Here is a 20,397-nt window from a genome sequence, read left to right on the forward strand (position 1 = left end):
GAACAGTTCAGCAATTCCTCAGAAAGTTAAACATATGACCTAGAAATTTCATTCTCAGGTATATATATCCAAAAGAACTGAAAACAGAAACTCAGATATTTGTAAAGAAATGTTCAAAACAACAATATACACAATAACCACAAGGGAGAAACAACTGCAGAGTGAGGGAATTCAAAGCCAGCCTCAGCAATTTAGCAAAACCCTGTCTCAAAATATAATATAAAAAAGTCTGGGAATATGGTTTCCGTGGTTAAGCACCCCTGGGTTAAATCCCCAGTACCAAAAGAAAGAGGGAGGAAAGAAATGTTAAATTTTATTTTACACATATATTTAACACAACAAAAAAACTTGGGAGGAAAAAAATTCAAAAGGGGCTGAAGATATAGCTCAGTTGGTAGAGTGCTTGCCTTGCAAGCACAAGGCCCTGGGTTAAATCCCCAGCACCACCAAAAAAAAAAAAAAACAATTTAAAAAGTACAATAAATGGGGCTGGGGTTGTGGCTCAGTGGTAGAGCGCTTGCCTAGCACGTGTGAGGTCCTGGGTTCGATCCTCAGCACCACATAATAAATAAATAAATAAAGGTATTGTGTCCAACTATAAATAAAAAATAAAATTACAATAAACAATATTTGACTATTCCCTTCTTTCTCTCTGCCCTCCTCCTCTCCTCTCTCTGCCTCTCCTTTTCTTCAGGCAGCCCGCCAATAAAATCTCTTGGTTGAAAAAAAAAAAAAAACAATATTTGAACACAAATATGAAACCATGAGCAGAAAGGATACATACCAACTTCAGGAGTACAATTACCTCTGGGAAGAAAAGGAGAAAGAGGGAGGGAAGGCTTCAAAGAGAAAATCAATGGCATCTACAACAGATGTTGAACAGATTGAGTATCCCTAATCTAAAATGCTTGACATGTTCCAGATTTCAGAGCTATCTGCAATTTAAAATATTTGATCTGGTTAAGCATCCCTCAACTAAAAATTCCAAATTCAAAACTTCTAGAGCCCAAAGCTACTCAAAAAAGTTTTAGATGTCAGAGCATTATTTATTTCAGATTAAGGATGCCCAAACTGTATTTAGTTCTCTAAAAATAAACTAAAACAACTAGGCAAAAATCTTAATATTTTAAAAATCTGTATACTTGGATGAATGGACCCTAGTATACTATTCTATTATATGAATAATTATAAACGTCTAGTGGAAATTCATATTTGTAGGCCTCCCCAAGTTCAGCTTGAGATGTAACTGGGCATTTTCCTGTTCCTCTTTTCAAGCCACAAAGAGGGTGCCCATAGATTGTTACAAGAGAGGTTTCTAAGGGGCAACGGACTTTTGAGTGAGGGAAGCTCACACATACATCTGTACATACTCACTGGCAATGTTCTGGGTATTACAGATCTAATACCCCTTATCTGCAATGCTTCAGACAGAAGTATTTTGGATTCCGGCTTTGCTTCATATTTTGGAACATTTGCACACGCACACTGAGATATCTTGGGGTTGGGACCCACATCTAAACATAACACTTGTTTAAAACTCTTGTAATTTCCTGAGTGATGTGATTATTAAGAAAACCTTTTGAAAGTAAAATAAAGATGTTGTGTCCACCAAAAACTAAAAAATAAATATTAAAAAATTCTCTCTCTCTCTAAAAAAAAAATAAAAAATAAAGGTATTTTGTCTAACTACAACTAAAAAATAAATATTGAAAAAAATTTAAAAAAAAAAAAAAAGAAAGAAAGAAAAGAAAACCTTTTGGTTTCTGCCCTGGTTCCTGAAACACAGCTCCTAACACCCTTGTGAATAAAGGTGACCAGAGAATCCTTTGATCTAATATTTGGTCTCTAACCTCTGTTTCTGACAGAGAGCTCCTAAATTCCTTGGAATTTCCTGGGTGATAAGAGTGTTTTCTGTTCCAAAACAGCAACTCTTGGTGGAGACTGGTCACCAGAAAGTAAAGCCATGATAGAAATAAGCTTGGAGATTTCAGCCCCACTCCCCATTCTCTAGAGAGAGGACGCCCTTTATCACTCATATGAAATAAAATACATTAAGTAAATAATGTATTTGCTTAGTAAGGTTGCTTAAATAAGGTCTGCTGTATGAAGTCTAACATTTATGCAGGTACACAGTTTGTATACACAGAAGTATGTCTGCAAAGATACATAAGAAACTGGCAATATTATTTGCCTCAGGAGCAGAAATGATGATTGAGAGGACAAAATGGTAAACTTCTTACTGAAATACCGTTCATATCTTACATTTTTTGACTGTACTTCCTATTTAGTGGAAATAATTCAGTTATTAAGTTACAAAATGTGATCAAAATAAATATTTAAAACAAAAATTTTTAACAAATTAACATAAATATAAAAATTATTGTTAAATTAAAAATAGGATAAGCCAATCCTAAAGAACCAAAGGCCAAAGGTTTTCTCTGATATGCAGATGCTAATTCAAAATGGGGTGGGGGGAGAATAGAGGTATTTTGGACTAGACAGAGGGAAGTGAAGGGAGAGGAGGGGGCAAAGAGGTAGGAATGATAGCAGAATGAATCTACTATTACCATATAGTGTACACATGATTACATGATCTGTGTCTTGTACAACCAGATGAATGAGAAGTTATACTATGTATAATAAAAAATATTAAAAAAAACTGACAGGACAAAAAAATAAAATAAAATAAAAATAGGATAAGATGAACTAAGGTAGATTTTGGATATGTGACATTCTAATCTTAATAACCCTTAAATTTATTCAAAGTATTAACTTGTTTTGTTGTTGTTCTTGACAGCTATTTCAATTTGCATTATGTCACTCAAAGGAAAATGTAATTTACAAGTTGCGTATCCTTTTTCCAAAATGCTAGGGACCAGAGTGATTCCAATTTCAGATATTGGGAGAACAAAGAGGTAGAAATATTTCATATACATAATGAGATATCTTGGATATGACCCAAGTCAAAATGCAAAATTCATTTATGTTTTATATACTCCTTATGCACATAACCTGAAGGTAATTTTACACAACATTTTAGATAATTTTGTGCATGAAAAAATTTCATGGTGTAGAATTTTCACCTTGTGGCATTATATCAATTCTTTAAAAATTTCAAATATTAGAGTAATTCAGATTCTAGATTTTCAGAGTAGGGATGCTCAATTAGTAATAATCTCAATAAGTATTTACAAAACTTCTTTTATTTATTTTTTTTTTTTGAGAGAGAGAGAGAAAGAGAGAGAGGGAGAATCTCTTTTTTTAATGTTTATTTCTTTTTTTTTTTTTTAGTTTTCGGTGGACATAACTTCTTTGTATGTGGTGCTGAGGATCGAACCCAGGCGGCACGCATGCCAGGCGAGCGCGCTACCGCTTGAGCCTCCCCAGCCCACAAAACTTCTTTTAATTGGTGAAAAGTCAGAGACTCTATTTGGCAGCAGAAATAGTTCCAAATTTTTAAAAAATCATACATTAACTAAGTTGTAGAAAATCTTGGCCTATTTATTTCATGTATCTACGGTACTATGCAAACCAATTTCATATACGAAGGTGATCATCTACTCTAGATCAACTCCCCCTCCCACACCTGGCACTCACTACCTATTTGGAGAGTGAACAAATTTATCTCTTTCTTTAAAAACCTTCAATGTAGCCAGGCACAACACATCTGTAATCCCAGTGACTCAGGAAGCAAAGGCAGGAGATCTTAGTTCAAAGCCAGCCTCAGCAACTTAGCAAGGCACTTAGCAACTCAGTGAGACCCTGTCCCCAAATAAAATATAAAAAAGGGCTGGGAATGTGGCCCCAGGGGTTAAGCACCCTGGTACAAAAAAAAAAAAAAAAAAAAAAAAAAAACTTGCAATGTAAAACACTTCAATATTCCTAAAACATCCAAAAGTATTACTGGAAGCAACTGGAAATCACCAAAGAACTACTGGACATAACTGCAACATGAAGGAACTACTAATAAAGTTTATAAAAATTGAATGAAATCTACCTTTTCAAATGTAGTAAGCACTGTTTCTTCCAACAGTGTCAGAAAGAGAAATATAGTGATGCAGGGACCACATAGATTAAAATAGGAGTATTAGAAGGAAGACCAAAAAGAAGACAGAGAGGGGACAAGGAAGAAGGAGAAGGGAAGGGAAAGGGGAGACAGTGGGGAATGAAAATGACCAAATTATGTTATGAGTATGTACAAATATGTCACGATGAATACTACTCTTATGTATAATTAAAATGTGCCAATAAAATTTATACTTTTAATTATTTTCAGATTTCAAATTCTTATAAAATTATATAGATGATATCAATAAAACACTGTGAGAAACTCTCTTATTTAAACTGAAGGAAAAATTAAGAGCTCAAGCTCATCAAGACTTCACAAAAAGACAGAAATCAGCAAATACTCATCTATAATTCATTCTTCTTGTCATTACAAAATCATAGAAAAGACTAATACTAAGAAGGTAATCTACCTGCAAGGGATGTCTTTGCATTCCTCTCCCAAATTCAGTAAAGGGGTAATTAAAATAATCTAATTCAGAATTATCCTAGGGCATGCAATGCCCATATTACTCCCCCGAATGGAGCTAGAGAGAAAATGATTCAAAATGGGCAGGTAACATCCAGCTTTTTGGATCACTTTTGATATTAGAGTGGGAGGGAGGACTTGGAATAAAAAGGTTTTCAGTGGAAATAAACATCGGATGTTGGACTGAAAAAAAATCAGTAATAAATAATATTTTATACTTCTAAATTAATTATTTTCCAGGATTAAATCTTACATCATTAAAAAAAAAGGGAGCTGTATGGGCTTAAATCACCTAATGGTTTTTAAAACATCACCAAATGGTATATTTATTCAATAGAAACTAAACAATATTGAAAATTATTACAGTTACAATGAATCCACATTAATGACTTCCACAAACTTACAAGATGAATAAGGAAGTAAATTTCAGAAGAATTCACAGAATATATATTTGTATAAAGTCTTAAAATACGTAAAACAATATAATATATTGTCTGATAATACACACATACGTATTAAAGGTCTAAGAAATGCATGGAAAAAGTAAATGCTAAACTCAGAATAGCACCTGTCTCACGAAAGGGAATGTGTTCAACTGAGTGAACAAGAGGCTTCAAGTGTAGTAGCAACAATGCATTTCTCATGAAAGGTAAATGCTGAAAGGTGTATGAGTACTTGTTACCTCATTCTTTATACTTTTTTTTTTTTTTTTTAGTTTTGATGGACACAGTACCTTTATTTATTTATTTTACGTGGTGTTGAGGATCGAACCCAGTGCCTCATAACGTGTGAGGCAAGCACTCTGCCACTGAGCCAAACCCCAGCCCTCTTTGTACCTTTTTATGTCTGGAATTTTGTTTTTGTTCATTAAAAAGTTACCACAGATAGTGGCTAGGGCTGTAGCTCAGTGGTAGAGCGCTTGCCTTGCAGGTGTGAGGCCCTGGGTTCAACCCTCAGCACCACATAAAAACAAATAAAAGTATTGTGTCAAACTACACCTTTAAAAAAATTTTTTTTAAAGATACCACAGACAAATAACCCAATGGGGGAAAAAAAATGGTCAAAAGATCTCAATAAACATTTCTCTAAAAATGACATATAAATGGTCAATGCTAACATGAAAAGATGCTCAACATAAATCAAAACAATAAAATGCCATTTCATTTTCACTAGGCTGACAGTAATAAAAACAGATTACAAATGTTGGCAAAAGAGTAGAGAATGTACGCAATTCTATTGTTATGATGTGGATATGAAATATTCCCCAAAAGCTCATACATGGGACAATGTAAGAAAATTTAGAGGTGAAATGATCGGGGCATGACAGCATTAATCCAATCAGTGAATTAATCCCTAGACAAGGATTAACTGGAGTGGTAATGGAGGATAGATAGGTTGTGTGCCTTTAGGGTATATATTTTGTCCTAGTTGAGCAGAGCAAGTGATATCTCTCTGTCTATGTCTGTCTCTGTCAGTATCTTTCTCTCTCTACTTCCAGGTGTCATGTTCCCAGGTGCTTCCCTCCACCACACCCTTCCACCATGATGTTCTGCCTTGCCTCAGGCCATGAAGAATGGAGTCAGCCATCTATGGATTGACAATCTTTTAAAACCATGAACCCCCAAATTAACTTTTCCTCCTTAAAATTGTTCTTGTCAGGTCTTTTGGTCACAGTGATGAAAAAGCTGACTAAAACACTCACATACTGTTTATGGAAATACAAAATACTGCAATCATTCTGGATCAAAATGTTGTACATCTATACAATGGAATATTATTCAGCCATAAAAAGAAATGAAGTAAATTCAGGCTACAACATGGATGAACTCTGAAAGCATTATGCTAAGAAAAAGCCAAATACAAAAGGTCATATACTACGTGATTTCATTTAAATGAAATCTCTAGAATGGCTAAATCCAGAGACAGAAAATAGATAAGAGGTTGCCTATCATGGGATGTTAAAAAAAAGGGGGGTTGAGGGGAATACAGCAAGGCTTCTAATTGGTACAAGGTTTCTTTGGGGGTGATGAGAATGTTCTAGAGTTAGTACTTAGAGCTGCACAGCTGTGAACAATCACTGAATTGTACATGTTAACATGGTGAACTTTATGGTATGAGCCTCCACAATCCCCAAAAGTCATATATCTGAGATCAAGGCACATTTATAAAATTAAAAGAGTAAAAAATTCCAAATCTATTTAATATTGCTAATATACACTTATATAACATTCAGGAGAAACAAGCTGGAAGTGACAATAAGACCAGCTCACCCTTTTCAACTTACTCCACTGACCTGTATACATGAGAGAAGACAGTGGATACCGCAAACCAAGTGCATCTTCTGTGAAGGAATCTACGAAGTCCTCCAGGATATGAAGCCCAAAATCTTTGCCTCTGAATTTCTTTCTTATGAACATTGTATCAAGAACTGGTAGTTGGTAACTTTGGGTAAGAAATGAGGCACATATGCTTCCTGTGGTAGTAAGAACAGAAACCCAACAATTTTTCACATTAAAAAGTACATATATATTTAGTGAAACTGAGTTAACAATCTTCCCAAAAACATTTATTTTTTTCTACATCAAGAAGGTTAAAGCAATGTATGAATTTTATAACGTGTTTTCCAGCTTTTACTACTTATCACAATGTATACATACAAGGAGAACTATGTATTTTCTTTGCCAACAGCATTATGTAACATAAGATAAATACTGTTTACTGACATGTAAACAGTATACATATAGTCAACAGTATACTTGACTATATGTACTATATGTACTATCATTGTCTATAGACATACAACTTTCAGACTCAAATATCAAAATTTCAAATTCAAAACAGTATTTGATGATTTTGTAACCTTAAGTATTTACTTCAAACCTTAGAACCTGAACATTCAACACTGCCCTTCACTTTCTCCCTAATGAGTATCATCTCATTTGATCTACTTGTTAATGACAGAAAATATTCAGTTCTCAAACTTTAAAGAACTCTGAATTAGACTAATTGGGGACATTAGAAATGGCTAAGTCGGCAAACTTTTTCTGTGAATATATTTCTAAATACATTTTATATGTCATGAAATAATTTGTGGTCTCCAAGTATGTCTCTATTGTAAAGTATGGCTAATTTCTTTTAAGAATCTTGGTATATACATTTGGGTTCTTACCACCCCAAATGGATATCTGAACTCCTTTAATATGCATGAAGACAGTCTGCAAGTTGAGGACAGATGACACGGTTTCCCACTTTCCATTACTTTTAGAATTCATAATTAAAAAAATCAATATTCTCCCTCTTGCCTCAAATAAACTAATTCATAGTATTTTGGAAAATTCTAACAATGTAGTTCCAATAAGAAACAAAATGTCAGATAATATCTCACTGACTTCTACCAATCAAATCATTTGATGAGTTGACTGATAAAACAAGACTTTACAGTTCAACCAAATAATATTGAATTATTTATGATTTAATTTATGATTTATGATTTAATTGGAGAATTTCAATAACTTCTTATAACAATCTCCAAGACAATCAATTAATGTAAATGTAGAGGGCTGGGGTTGTGGCTCATTGGTAGAGCGCTTGCCTAGGATGCATGTGGCCCTGGATTCGATCCCCGGCACTCCATAAAAAAATAAACAAATAAAATAAAGGTACTATGTCCATCTACAACTAAAAAAAAATTTAAAAAATAAATAAACAATAAATAAATTTAGAATACATAATGAATATTTTATAATATACTTAGATCTTAATTACCAACATGGACTTAGAATGTTTCTAGGGGACTAAGTATCTTACATTAACTTAAAAGTAGTTCCATCAACACGCTTAAATGACCATTACTAGTTTTTAATGCCTTGAAAACAGAGTTTTCTCATAGCAAAAGAGACATTATTATTAGTAGCAGTTCAAGTTCAAAGTACACAAGAAGGACAAATAAGAAAAGGCACTATCTACCTGGTTTTCAATACAAAACCCAAAGATCTATAATTGTTAATTGTGTATGCCTTGAGTTTCTTTTAAGAGAATACTAATTACATGAAGGAACTTTCCTATAAGTTGTCTTATTTCACACTAATATTACTTCTAGGTGAGAAAAGGTAAATTCTTCAATCTAAAATGCTCACTTATAGTGTTCATGAAGTTTAAAGTTCTTACTACTATCAACTCATCACATACATGTTCATCTTAAAAATAGCATTCTGGTTCTCTTCATTTGCCTATACTTTAAATACTTAAACCTCTCCAGGGTTCAATGTACATGTTACCAGAAATATCAACAGTTGCAGAAAGTATAATTACCTAGTTAAAAAAAAAAAAAAAAAAAAAACACAACCTGTGGTACCAGGTGAAGATTTCATTTTAATTATTAACTTAAATAAAATTTCATAGCACATATGATAAACTGAATATTTGCATTCCTCAAAATTCCATCTTTGAGCTCCTCTCTACAAATGCTCTCTATGGGTAATCTTATCCATTCCCAAGGTTTCTGCCATTTATGCAAACACTAATGTCTATCTTTAACTTCTACAATGCAGGATAAATGTAAAGAAAGCAAAAGACACATGAACATTTCTACAGCCAGAGGAAAAAAACATGACAAAGCCCAATAACCATGATAAAAATACTCACAATAACCTACAAAAAATATACTGCTAACATCATAGTAAATAGTAAAAGACTAGATATTTCTGCCTAATCAGAAATGAGACAAGGATGGTCACTCTTACTACCTACATGTACATGATATAATTTTGTATGAGCAAAAATATTAAGGAATCCATTAATAAACTATGAAAACTAAAAAACTACAAACATTGTTAAAAGAAATCAAAAACACGTAAGTAAAAGAAAAGTGATTCTATGCACATGGAGCTGAAAAGAAAATTTGACATTAAAATGTCAAAATTTCCCAAACTGGGCTAGGGTTGTAGCTCAGTGGTGGAGCGCTTGCCTAGCATGCATAAAGCACTGGGTTCATGCCTCAGCACCATATAAAAAGAAATAAATAAAAAATAAAGGTAATGTGTCCATCTACAACTAAAAAAAAAAAAATTAAAATTAAAAATAAAAAATAAATTTCCCAAACTGACCTATAGGTTTAAACTCTGAGCTAGATTTCTTTGCAAAACTAACTTGCTAATCCAAAAATTCACATGGACATAAAAAAGATCCTAAATACCAGAACAATTATGGCAAAAAACTTCCCAATTTCAAAACTTACTAAAAATCTATGGTCATCAAGACAGTGCACTAATGGCAGGAATATAGATACAGGATTCAACAGAACAGAAGTGAGGGTACAGAAACAAACACTCTTTTATGGTCAATTAATATTCCCATAGAGGAACAAGACAATTTGATAGAGGGAAGTCTTTCCAATGAACAGTGCCAGAACGACTGAATGTTCACAAACTCAAAAGAATGATGTTAGACCCTTCCTTGAACCATATACAAATCATAACAGCAAACAGACCATAAATTTAAATTAATGAGCTAAACTATAAATATCTTAGAAGAAAGCAAAGGTGTAAGCCTTCATCACCTTGAGTTAGACAAAGTCTTCTCAGAACACTAAAAGCACAAATGACAAAAGAAAAAGTGGATACAATGGACCGTATCAAGATGAAAAACTTACATGGTTCAAAGAAAACCATCCAGAAAATAAAAACACAACCCACAGAATGGGAAAAATTACTTCCAAATTACATATCAGAATAACTGTATTCCAAATACTTAAAGAACTCTTACAACTCAAAGACAACAACTAGATTAGCTATTTCCAGGGACTGTGTGTATGAGAAAAGGGAATGAATGCTAATGAACACAAGGATTCTCTTTTTTTCTTTTTTTCAAGTAATGAAAATGTTCTGGGAGCTGGGGATATAGCTCAGTTGGCAGAGTGCTTGCCACGTAAGCACAAGGCCCTGGTTCGATCCCCAGCACCAAATAAATAAATAAATAAATAAGTGAGTGAGTGAGTGAGTGAGTGAATGCGGCACGTGATTCTGGATTGGATCCCCATTAAGAATTAAAAAAAAAAAAGGAAGAAAGAAAATGCTCTGGAATTAGATAGTAACTGAAAATAGAATGAGAAATGAAGACATGTACACATCTTTAAACATCACAGCAGCACCATTCAAAATAGCTTTAAAATCAAAAAGTTAATCAACTAATTAAAGACAAAACTGTTGAATCATATAAGAAAATATTATTTAATCATGAAAAGGAATGAAGTGCTGATACATGCTGTAATGCAAATGAGACTTGAAAACACTATGCTAAGTAAAAGAATTCAGACCCAACTAGGCTCATATTATATTATTTCATTTATTTGAAATGTTCTAAATAGTACAAAGTTTCTTTGGGGGTGATGAAAACTACCTAGAATTGGTTGTGGTAGCAGTTGCACAATTGTGTAAATGCACTAAAAAAATTGAATCATACACCTTAAATGGGCAAATGGTGCCATATATGAATGTCTCAAAATCCATCATAGATGTTAATAAAACAAAATAGCAATTTATACACGTGACTCCAATAAACCCTTTAGTCAGATTTTTCATAGACTGTTCTAAAAACAGTTCCTCCACCAGTTCACCAATTTCTCAGAAAACCTCACCACCATTTGCCTAGTTACCCAGAGCAAAAAGTCTAGAACCCGTCCTTGACTCCTTTCCAGTCCATGTACATCTATCAGAAAGTCTGAGGAAGTAATAACAATACTCCTATCCTAACTCCTTTTGCCCAAGCTCACCATCACCATTCACTAAGGGTTTCCACAACAACCAACCGAATTTTCAACCTGCCATATCTCTGCATGCCTTCACCTGGTTTCCCACACAGCAGCCAGGGACCTTGTTTAAAAAAAAAAAAAAAAAAAAAAAAAAAAAAAATATATATATATATATATATATATATATATATATATATATATATATATGTTGCAGTTGGACACAATACCCTTATTTATTTATTTTTGTGTGGTGCTAAGGATTGAACCCAGTGCCTCTACAACTGAGCCATAACCCCAGCCCCCAACCAGGGACCTTTTGGGGGCTGGGGTTATAAGATAATTCCACCCCCATTCTTAGAACTCTTCATGGTTTCCCATCATCCACAGGACAGATTTCAAACTCCTTCTTTGGCCTAGAGACCTTTCAGGATACAGCTCCTGACTCTCTCCAACTCCCTGTCATTCATTCCCTGTACTCTAACCACACCAGCCTTCTCCCTATTACTGAAGCACTCCAAACTTATCTCTGCCTCAGGGCTTCTTCATTAGTTCTTATCTGCAAGTCTCTTCTGAAATTTCATACATTTCATTATTCTGTCACTTCCTTCCTTCAGAAAGGCTTCCCTAGCCATTATTTTTAAAATGATATCCACTCATACACACTCTAATCTTTTAATCCACTAGACTTTTCTTCATAGCACCTGACAGAATATCATCGGCTTGTCCATTCATTGCTATCTCCTCTAAAATCTAAAATTTCCTAAGGACAGAGCTTATGAAATTTTTACTATCTCTCAATTTCTCCCTCTTAGCTCTCTCTTCTAACTTCCTGTCAGCCTCAGGTGACTTTAATCTGTCAGCAAATTAACATTTCCTTTTAAACTTTCAGAAAATCAATGATCACATCTGAGGGGAGTACCTTTTGCCAGCCCATTTCCTGGTTATGTCTGCTAACCTTAGGCTGTTTTCAGTAACTGACATCCCTACATCAATATTCACACTTACACACTCTTTAAACAATAGTGTTTTTTTAACATATTTTTTTTAGTTGTAGATGGACACAATATCTTTATTTATTTATTTTTATGTGATGCTGAGGATCGAACCCAGTGCCTCACACATGTGAGGCAGGCGCTCTACCACTGAGCTACAGTCCCAGCCCTTTAATCAATAGTTTTGACTGAGCTCATCCACACTGAAAAAATTATACTGAGTTCTGGGGTCCACATACATATGCATGCCTCTCCCACATCCACCAGTTTACATTTCCAAGTATGTATGTCTACCTGCATGTCCCACAGGAACACTGACCTTTCCATGTCAGACTTGAACACAAATATCACCAAAACTGCTCCTCCTTTTGTACTCCCAGTCTTAATCAATGGCCAATACCTAGGTACCCACGCCAAATCAACTAGATAACCCTGCTCCACCACTCCCTCCCCACACACAGGCAATGGAGTCACTGTACTGTCCACTGAAAAATCTGTTTCCATCTCTATTCCTACTGCTAATGACAGCCTTGACTTCCAAAGACAATTTTTCTACTCATCATCCAAGGCCTACAAAAATTATGTCCCCAAAATATTCAATCATGTTTCTCCATATATAAAATTCTTTGAGAGGTTGGTTGCCAATAAATTGCCAAACATGTTAGAGCATTTAAGACTGTTCACAATGAAATCTTCATCTATACCTCCCTTACTTTTTAGTCTCACAGCTTATTCAGGTGTTGCCCAGATACACCCTAAACTTTCATGACTTTATATAGAAATAGCCTGTGTTTATTTAATAAGACTATTCTTTCCCTTTCTATATTCTCTAACTATTGACAACCTACTTATCCCTTTTAAATATCATTTTCTCAGTGACACATTTCTCCAGCTAGAATTAACTCTTCAATGAATGCTATTATTGACACCTCAAACATACCACTTAACAAACTGGACTGTAATTAGATGTTTACTGACTAAAGTTTTCTGCCTTGCTCACTAGATTTTTGGTACTTTGAGGGATGAACCCATAACCAGTTGGTCATCTTTGTGTCTCAATACTATCTCCTCAATAAACAAAGCCCTTAAAGGAGGTATGCTTTTTAGATAGCTAGATCTTTACCTGAATAAAAAACCTATTTCATTTCTAACAGCACATTTCAGGAGCCCCAGACTCCCACTTGGCTTGCTCTATTCCCTAGGAAAATGACTATGACCTGGGAAGATGCTAAGTCCCTAACATATAACCACCAATAAACTTCAGCTACATTTTGCCTTTAGCTGTATCATCAGTCTATCATTCAATATAAAAATAATCTTAAAATAGACCAGAAATCTTAATTTTAGTAAACAGAAAGTAAGTAATGTGTCCAAAAATATAGGAAGACGGGAAATCTCCCTCAAAAAAGACCAAAAGTCATGAGGAAAACCGACTCTCAGATGAGGAGGGGGGAAAAGCACTTCCATTATATTTGGTATTTCAAATGGAGACTACAGAAAGCAAATAAGGGGTTGGGGTTGGGGTTGTGGCTCAATGGTAGAGTGCTTGCCTTGCATGTGCAAGGCGCTGGATTCGATCCTCAGCACCACATAAAAATAATAAAATGGAGGTGTTGTGCCCAAATACAAAAAAAAAAAAACAAAACTATTTAAAAAACGCATGGGGCTGGAGTTGCTATTCAGTGGTAAAGCACCTGCCTGGCATGTGTGAAGCCCTGGGTTCAATCCCCAGCACCATAGATAGATAGATAGATAGATAGATAGATAGATAGATAGATAATCTGCTGACAACTAAAAACATATTTTTAAAAACTGGCAAAAAACGAACAAGTACACCCGTAGTTCCAATTACAAATCCCTTTAGTGAATTAACCTTACAATAGTTGTTGTTTGAATTGTGCTTCCCCAAAGTATGGGTCTTCAGAGTAGATCCAAATGGTTCAGTTGAAGCCAAATAATCAAGTGAATTTCCAAAATGCTAATTTTGGTTTTTGGGGTTTTGTTTGTTTCTCTCAGCTTGTCCACATTAAAGTGTGGTGTCAGCTTATATGAATGTATATTATTTATACATTTCCTGACAAGGCAAAAAGTCGTAAAATTTAGGAAAGCAAGAATTATGCACTCAAAGAGAATATGAAAGCCATCTCAAAAGTGAGATTTTTAGTATTAATAACAATATAAGACTTTCATTGTTTTCTAGTCAGCATAGCCCTTTTAACAGCCCTCGTAATTAATGGGACGGCTGAAGATTATTATTAAAGTTCAGCGAGTTTTGTGGTAGACATTGATTAGACTCTGGGCATAGTTCCATCTTTTGAAAGATTTTGGTTTTCCATACTTGCATAAATATCAAAACAGATTCTACTGTCATGTATAACTAAAAAGAACAAATTTAAAAAAGAAAATATTTAGGTCTTATTTTAATTAAAGTTACACAGGTACAATAGCCCTAGAACACTTTTTAGGAAAAAAAGCTGTTCTGTGACCCAACCCCCTCTCTGATCCAGATTCCTAAATATACTTCCTATCCTCCAGATACTTACCTGGTCTTTCTCTTATTTACATCAACCCCTCCCAATGACTTGCTGCTACTTCTTTCATTTTAAGCAAAATCAACTGACTTCCCAGTATGGAAGAGAACTTAACTCTTAAATAGATTCACAGACCCTGATCTCAGCTCTACCATAAACATACCTCCTACACATGCCCCTATACAGTCATTCCAAAATAGTAATTTCTAATTTTAGTTAGTCATATCTATGTAAATACTTCAGACAACTAAGCCATGTGTTGTAATTGTTTCTTCCTTTCTGCATTTGCCATGTAAAGCTGCATTTGGCCACACTGGAAACAACAGGTCCAGAATTATATCACAGCTCTGGATCTGGGGGTCCCTTTTCTCTCCTTAGTTTCCTAATCTTTCTATTTTTCTTTATTGCTTTCTTATTTTGGTAGAGCACAAACCCTACTCATTTCTAAAAGAAAAATGCATGAAGGCTAAATTATTGAGACTGGTCAACTAGAAATTTTTATCTTTCACACTTCACTGAAACTTGAGGCACAGAATTACCCTAGAAATATTTTCTCAATATCTTAAAGTGCTGCACTTGAGAAATTATTATTATTCTGATTTTAGATCTTTCATATAAATCTTTCACTCTCTGGAAACCCACTGTCTTTTCTTTATCCCAAATCTTCGGAAATTTTATAATAATCTTAATATAGGTCTACTGCTCTTCATCATGATGGATGCTCAATCTGGAAATGTTCTAATGTTCTATAATTCTGAGAAATTTTCTTAAATTATTTCATTGGTAATTTCTTTTAGTTTCTCTGTTCTCTTCTTCAAACATCTATTATTCACATTGTTCCTCTATTTTTTTCTTTTGTATGGTCCGTCATTTAGGGCTTTATTGTTGTTTTGCTCTCTGTTCTACTTAATTGCTCAATTTTATCTTCCTTGTACTGATTTTTTTTTTTTTTTTTTTTTGGGTAACAAGATTTGAACTCAGGGGTACTCAACCCCTAAGCCACATCCCTAGCCCTATTTTGTATTTTATTTAGAAACAGGGTCTCATTGAGTTGCTTAGCACATCACCATTGCTGAGGCTGCTTTGAATTCCCTATCCTCCTTCCTCAGCTTACCAAGCTGGTGCGATTACAGGCTTGCACCAGTGCACCTGATTTTTGCATTAAATTTTAATATCCAAGAGGTCAATGAACATCCTTTTAATATATCTTGTTTTCATTTTCATGAAATGTATAGTGGGGCATACTGACCATGAGCACCAAGGCAGGCTAATCTGGCCCTGGGGCCTTTCCCAGCAGAAGCACTTAATATTTTTAGACTTTTATTTTCTTCTTAACCTTGTCAAATTCCTCAAAAGAAAGTTTTTTGGTCATGTAACCATTAAAATAATTTAAATATCACATATTCACACATCTAACATTTCCATCTTAAGTTTCAATGATTACAAAGGATGTAAATTTTTGCATATTGTCAATATTAACTTTTTGAAAATATATTTAAGATAATTTTAAACTCACAAAAATTACAAAACTATTACAAAGACCTCTGTTCCCAAACTTCCCCTAATATTAACATCTTCCATAGCCAAATACTATTATCAAAACCAGAAAGCTGATATTAAACCATTTACTATGGACTTTATTCGAATTTCAACAAATTTTCCACTAATATCCTTTTTTTGTTGCAGAAACCTTTTTAAGTTTGGTTGCTTCCGGACTTCCAGATTCAGATTTCAGCATTCCATTTCCACAAGTTTAACCTTTTCCCAGACTATAATATTTGCTGTTACACCTACCCTCTTTTTCACTATGCCATTTTGGATTTATGCTGTTTATGTTCTATTTTTAAAGAGAGTCTCAGAATCATGTTTCAAGATGTCCATGTAAACTCCTTTTAATAGAATTTAAAGGCATTGATAACAAAGGGCAATAAAGAACCATGAAAATACACTGCACTACAGAGTTCAGTTTGATAATTCCTTCAAGTAAAGTAACACAGCCCTCAATGAATATTCCTTTATGTTTTTGTTGTCTCTTTAGTGGTAATGAAAATGGGAACAGAGGATGGTGCATGTGTTCAAAACACCATCCTTTTTTTTTTTTTTTGCTTATTTTATTAGTGCATTATAGTTATATATAATGTGGGGCTCATTTTGACATGATCATACCTGCATGGAATATAATTTGCTCCATTTCAGTCCCTAGTACTTCTTCTTTTCCTCCCCTCCAACCTCCCCCTGTTCACTTCTCTCCTCTACTGGTTTTCCTTCAAATATATTGTTTTTTAAAGTGGTGTTTTACAGATACACAAAGATGGAATTCACTATGGAATATTCATATATGTACAACAGAATAATTTGGTCAATTTCATTCCACAATTCCTTCCTTCTCCTGACCCTCCTACCTCCCCCCATAATACCCTTCCTCTAGTACCGATCTTTCACCTATATTCACAGTATACCCCCCACACACATGCATTTTTCTCCTTATTTTTCTCTAGCTTCCACATGAGAAAATATTTGACCCTTAAATGAATCAGGATTATTTCACTTAGCACAATGTTCTCTAGGTCCACATTTCCCAGCAAATGTCTTACTTTCATTATTCTTTATGGATAAACTCTCTTGTGTATATATGCCACATTTTCTTTATCCATTCATCTCGACAGACACCTAGGATGGTGCCATAACTTGGTTATTATTAGTTGTGCTGCTACAAACACTGATGTGCCTGTATCACAGAAGTATGCTAATTTTAGTTCTTTTGGATAAACACTAAGAAGTAGTATAGCTGGGTCATACAGTAGTTCTATTCCTAGTCTTCTGAAGAATCTATAAACTGCTTCCCAAAGTGATCCTACTATGGGGCTGGGGATGTGGCTCAAGCGGTAGCGGGCTCGCCTGGCATGCATGCGACCCGGGTTCGATCCTCAGCACCACATACAAACAAAGATGTTGTGTCCGCCAAAAACTGAAAAATAAATATTAAAAAAAAAAAATCTCTCTCTCTTAAAAAAAAAAAAGTGATCCTACTAATTTGTAGTCCCAACAACAATGTATGAGTATTGCTTTTCCCTCACATCCGACATCCATGCCAGCATTTACTATTTGTATTTTTATCACTGTCACTCTAACTGGAGATGAAATCTCAATGCAGTATTCATTTGCATTTCCTGACTGCTAAGGATGTTGAACATTTTTTTCATGTATTTGTTGGCTGTTTTTATTTCTTCTTTTAAGAAAATGTCTCTTTAGCTCTTTTACCCATTTATTAATTAGATGAGGAGGTTTTGTTTTGTTTTGTTTGTTTGTTTTGGTGTTGAGTTCTTCATGTATTCTGGATATTAATCTCCTATGAGAGGAACAGCTGGCAAAGATTTTCCTTATACTCTGTAGACTCTCCCTTTATGCTCTAAACTATTTCCTTTGCATTATCTTTTTAATTTGATATCACCCCACTTACTGATTCTTGTTTTTATTTCTTGAGGTTTAGATGTCTTGTTAAGGAAGTTGGTGCCTGAATCAATATGTTGGGAATGTTCGCCCTGTTTTCTTCTAGCATTTCAATAGTTTCTGGCTCAATTACTAGGTACTTTGATCCACTTTGATTTGACTTCTGTACAGGGTCAAAGATAAGGTTTAGTTTAATTCTTCTAACACATGGATATCAAGTTTTCCCAGAACCATTTGTTTAAAGGGCTATATTTTCTCCAACATATATTTCTGGCACCTTTGTTGAGTATCAGATGACTGTAAGCATGTGGGTCTCCGTCTTCTATTCTATCCCTCATTGGTCTTTATGTCTGTTTTGCTGTCAATACCATGCTGTTTTTTACTATAGCTCTGTTACTGTATTTATATATTTTAACATTTTTATATTGTTTTATTTTTTTTGTATTACTATTATTTTGAAATCAGGAATTGTGATGCCTCCACCACTGCTCTTCTTGCTCAGTACTGCTTTCACTGTTCTGTGTCTTTTAATGTTCCTAGTGAATTTTAAGACTTGGTTCTATGAAGAACCAATCCTCAGCTTTAACCAAAGCATCATCACTATAGTCATATCTTGACCCAATGCCCTGCCAATCAAAGTTCTTCAACATGCCACCCAATTTTCTTTATTTGTTTTGATTTGATTCTGTAGTACTGGGGATTGAACCCAGGGTCTCATACACGCAAGGCATAAGCTCTACTACTGGGCCAGCATATAAATTTTAACTATAAAACTCTTCTGAGTTTGTAAAAAAAAAAAAAAAAAAAGGAGGTTGCAATGGTTTGAGGATAATATGTCTCATCCAAAACTCATGTTGAAAGTTAATACCCATGAGATACTAAGAGGTGGATCCAGATGGACCCTTTAAGAGGTGATCAGGGCTCTATCCTCATGAATGGATTAATGGGTTGAGAGTTGCGTCTGCTTAAAAAAAAAGCCAGTCAGGATAAGTCTCTCATGCTCCCTGTTTCTCACCATGTAATGCCTGTGCCACCCTGGGATTATTCCATCACCTGATGTAACCCCTGGAACAGAACTGTGAGCCAAAAAAAACATCTTTTCTTTAAAATTTACTCATTCTGCAGTATGGTATTATTATCAACAGAATATGACTAAGATATGTGTCTCAACTCCCAGTTATAAATGCAACTTGGATGGAAACTTTGAATACAAAGTTCTGTACCTCATGTGAATGAATTTTGAATGGTATCATGCATGAGCTAAAAATATTAACATTGATCTAGAATTCTTTTACTCTTTCTTTGGCATAAGAAACCTTTTTCTGCAATTTTTATCCTTTTGTAAACTATTGTTGCAGACAGATTTTTATCACATAACAAACCCCCAAATGGAAAGATTACAAAGTGTGTGATTTTGCAAGCAGGAGCATTTTCAATTACTTTTCATTAAGTGCCTTCTTTTAACTCTTCAGTACTATGCCAAAGACAAGTCCAAGACAAATGTTACCTGTGGCTTTAGCATCTATGGTTACTGTGAATACCAGGGAACGTACTGGTTCAGGAAAGGTAGTAATCTAATTTTCCTAAACAGATTTGTTTTCCATTTGTTGCCAAATGTACATTGTATTCATTAAGTTATATACTACTGGTACAAAGGAAAGTAAGAATGAGATTCCTCCCCTTAAATAGACAACTAAAATGACTTTCTAAAAGGCAACCTAAGTCAGGCATGGGTGGCACACACCTGTAATCCCAGCGAAAGTTAATACCCATGAAAAATACTCAGGAGACCTAGACAGGAGGATCGAGTGTTCAAACCCAGCCTCAGCAACTTGGCGAGGCCATAAGCAACTCAGCAAAACCCTATCTCTAAAAAAAATATTTTAAAAAAGTTGTGGATCAGTGGTTAAGTGTCCCTGGGTTCAATCCTGGTACCAAAAATAAATAAATAAATAAAAATTGGAAAAAAATATAAAAGATAACCTAAATATAAATTTGTAATATATCTAAACAGAGACAGGAAAACTTACTGTCCCTCAAAACTGTTTAAATAAAATCTTGTAGGCATCTGGGGAAGATATGAAGTCAGAGAACAAGTGTTTGGTCTAGCTTCCTGAAGACTTTACTAGTATTTTGCAGTGG

General features: G+C 34.5%; 1 protein-coding gene across 1 annotated transcript in view; it reads right to left on the reverse strand.

Moving 5' to 3' along the window:
* The window catches only part of FAM169A (family with sequence similarity 169 member A), a gene marked incomplete at its 3' end in the record, with an annotated part of 66,157 nt that overhangs the window by 13,550 nt on the left and 32,210 nt on the right, over positions 1–20,397 (reverse strand). The window contains exon 6 of the mRNA XM_081279953.1: positions 6,828–7,007. Coding sequence (XP_081136079.1) covers positions 6,828–7,007 — 180 coding nt within the window. The remainder of the gene's footprint in view (positions 1–6,827; positions 7,008–20,397) is intronic.

The sequence above is a fragment of the Spermophilus citellus genome (genome assembly GCF_964194105.1).
Source record: "Spermophilus citellus genome assembly, chromosome: 1".
NCBI lineage: Eukaryota > Metazoa > Chordata > Mammalia > Rodentia > Sciuridae > Spermophilus > Spermophilus citellus.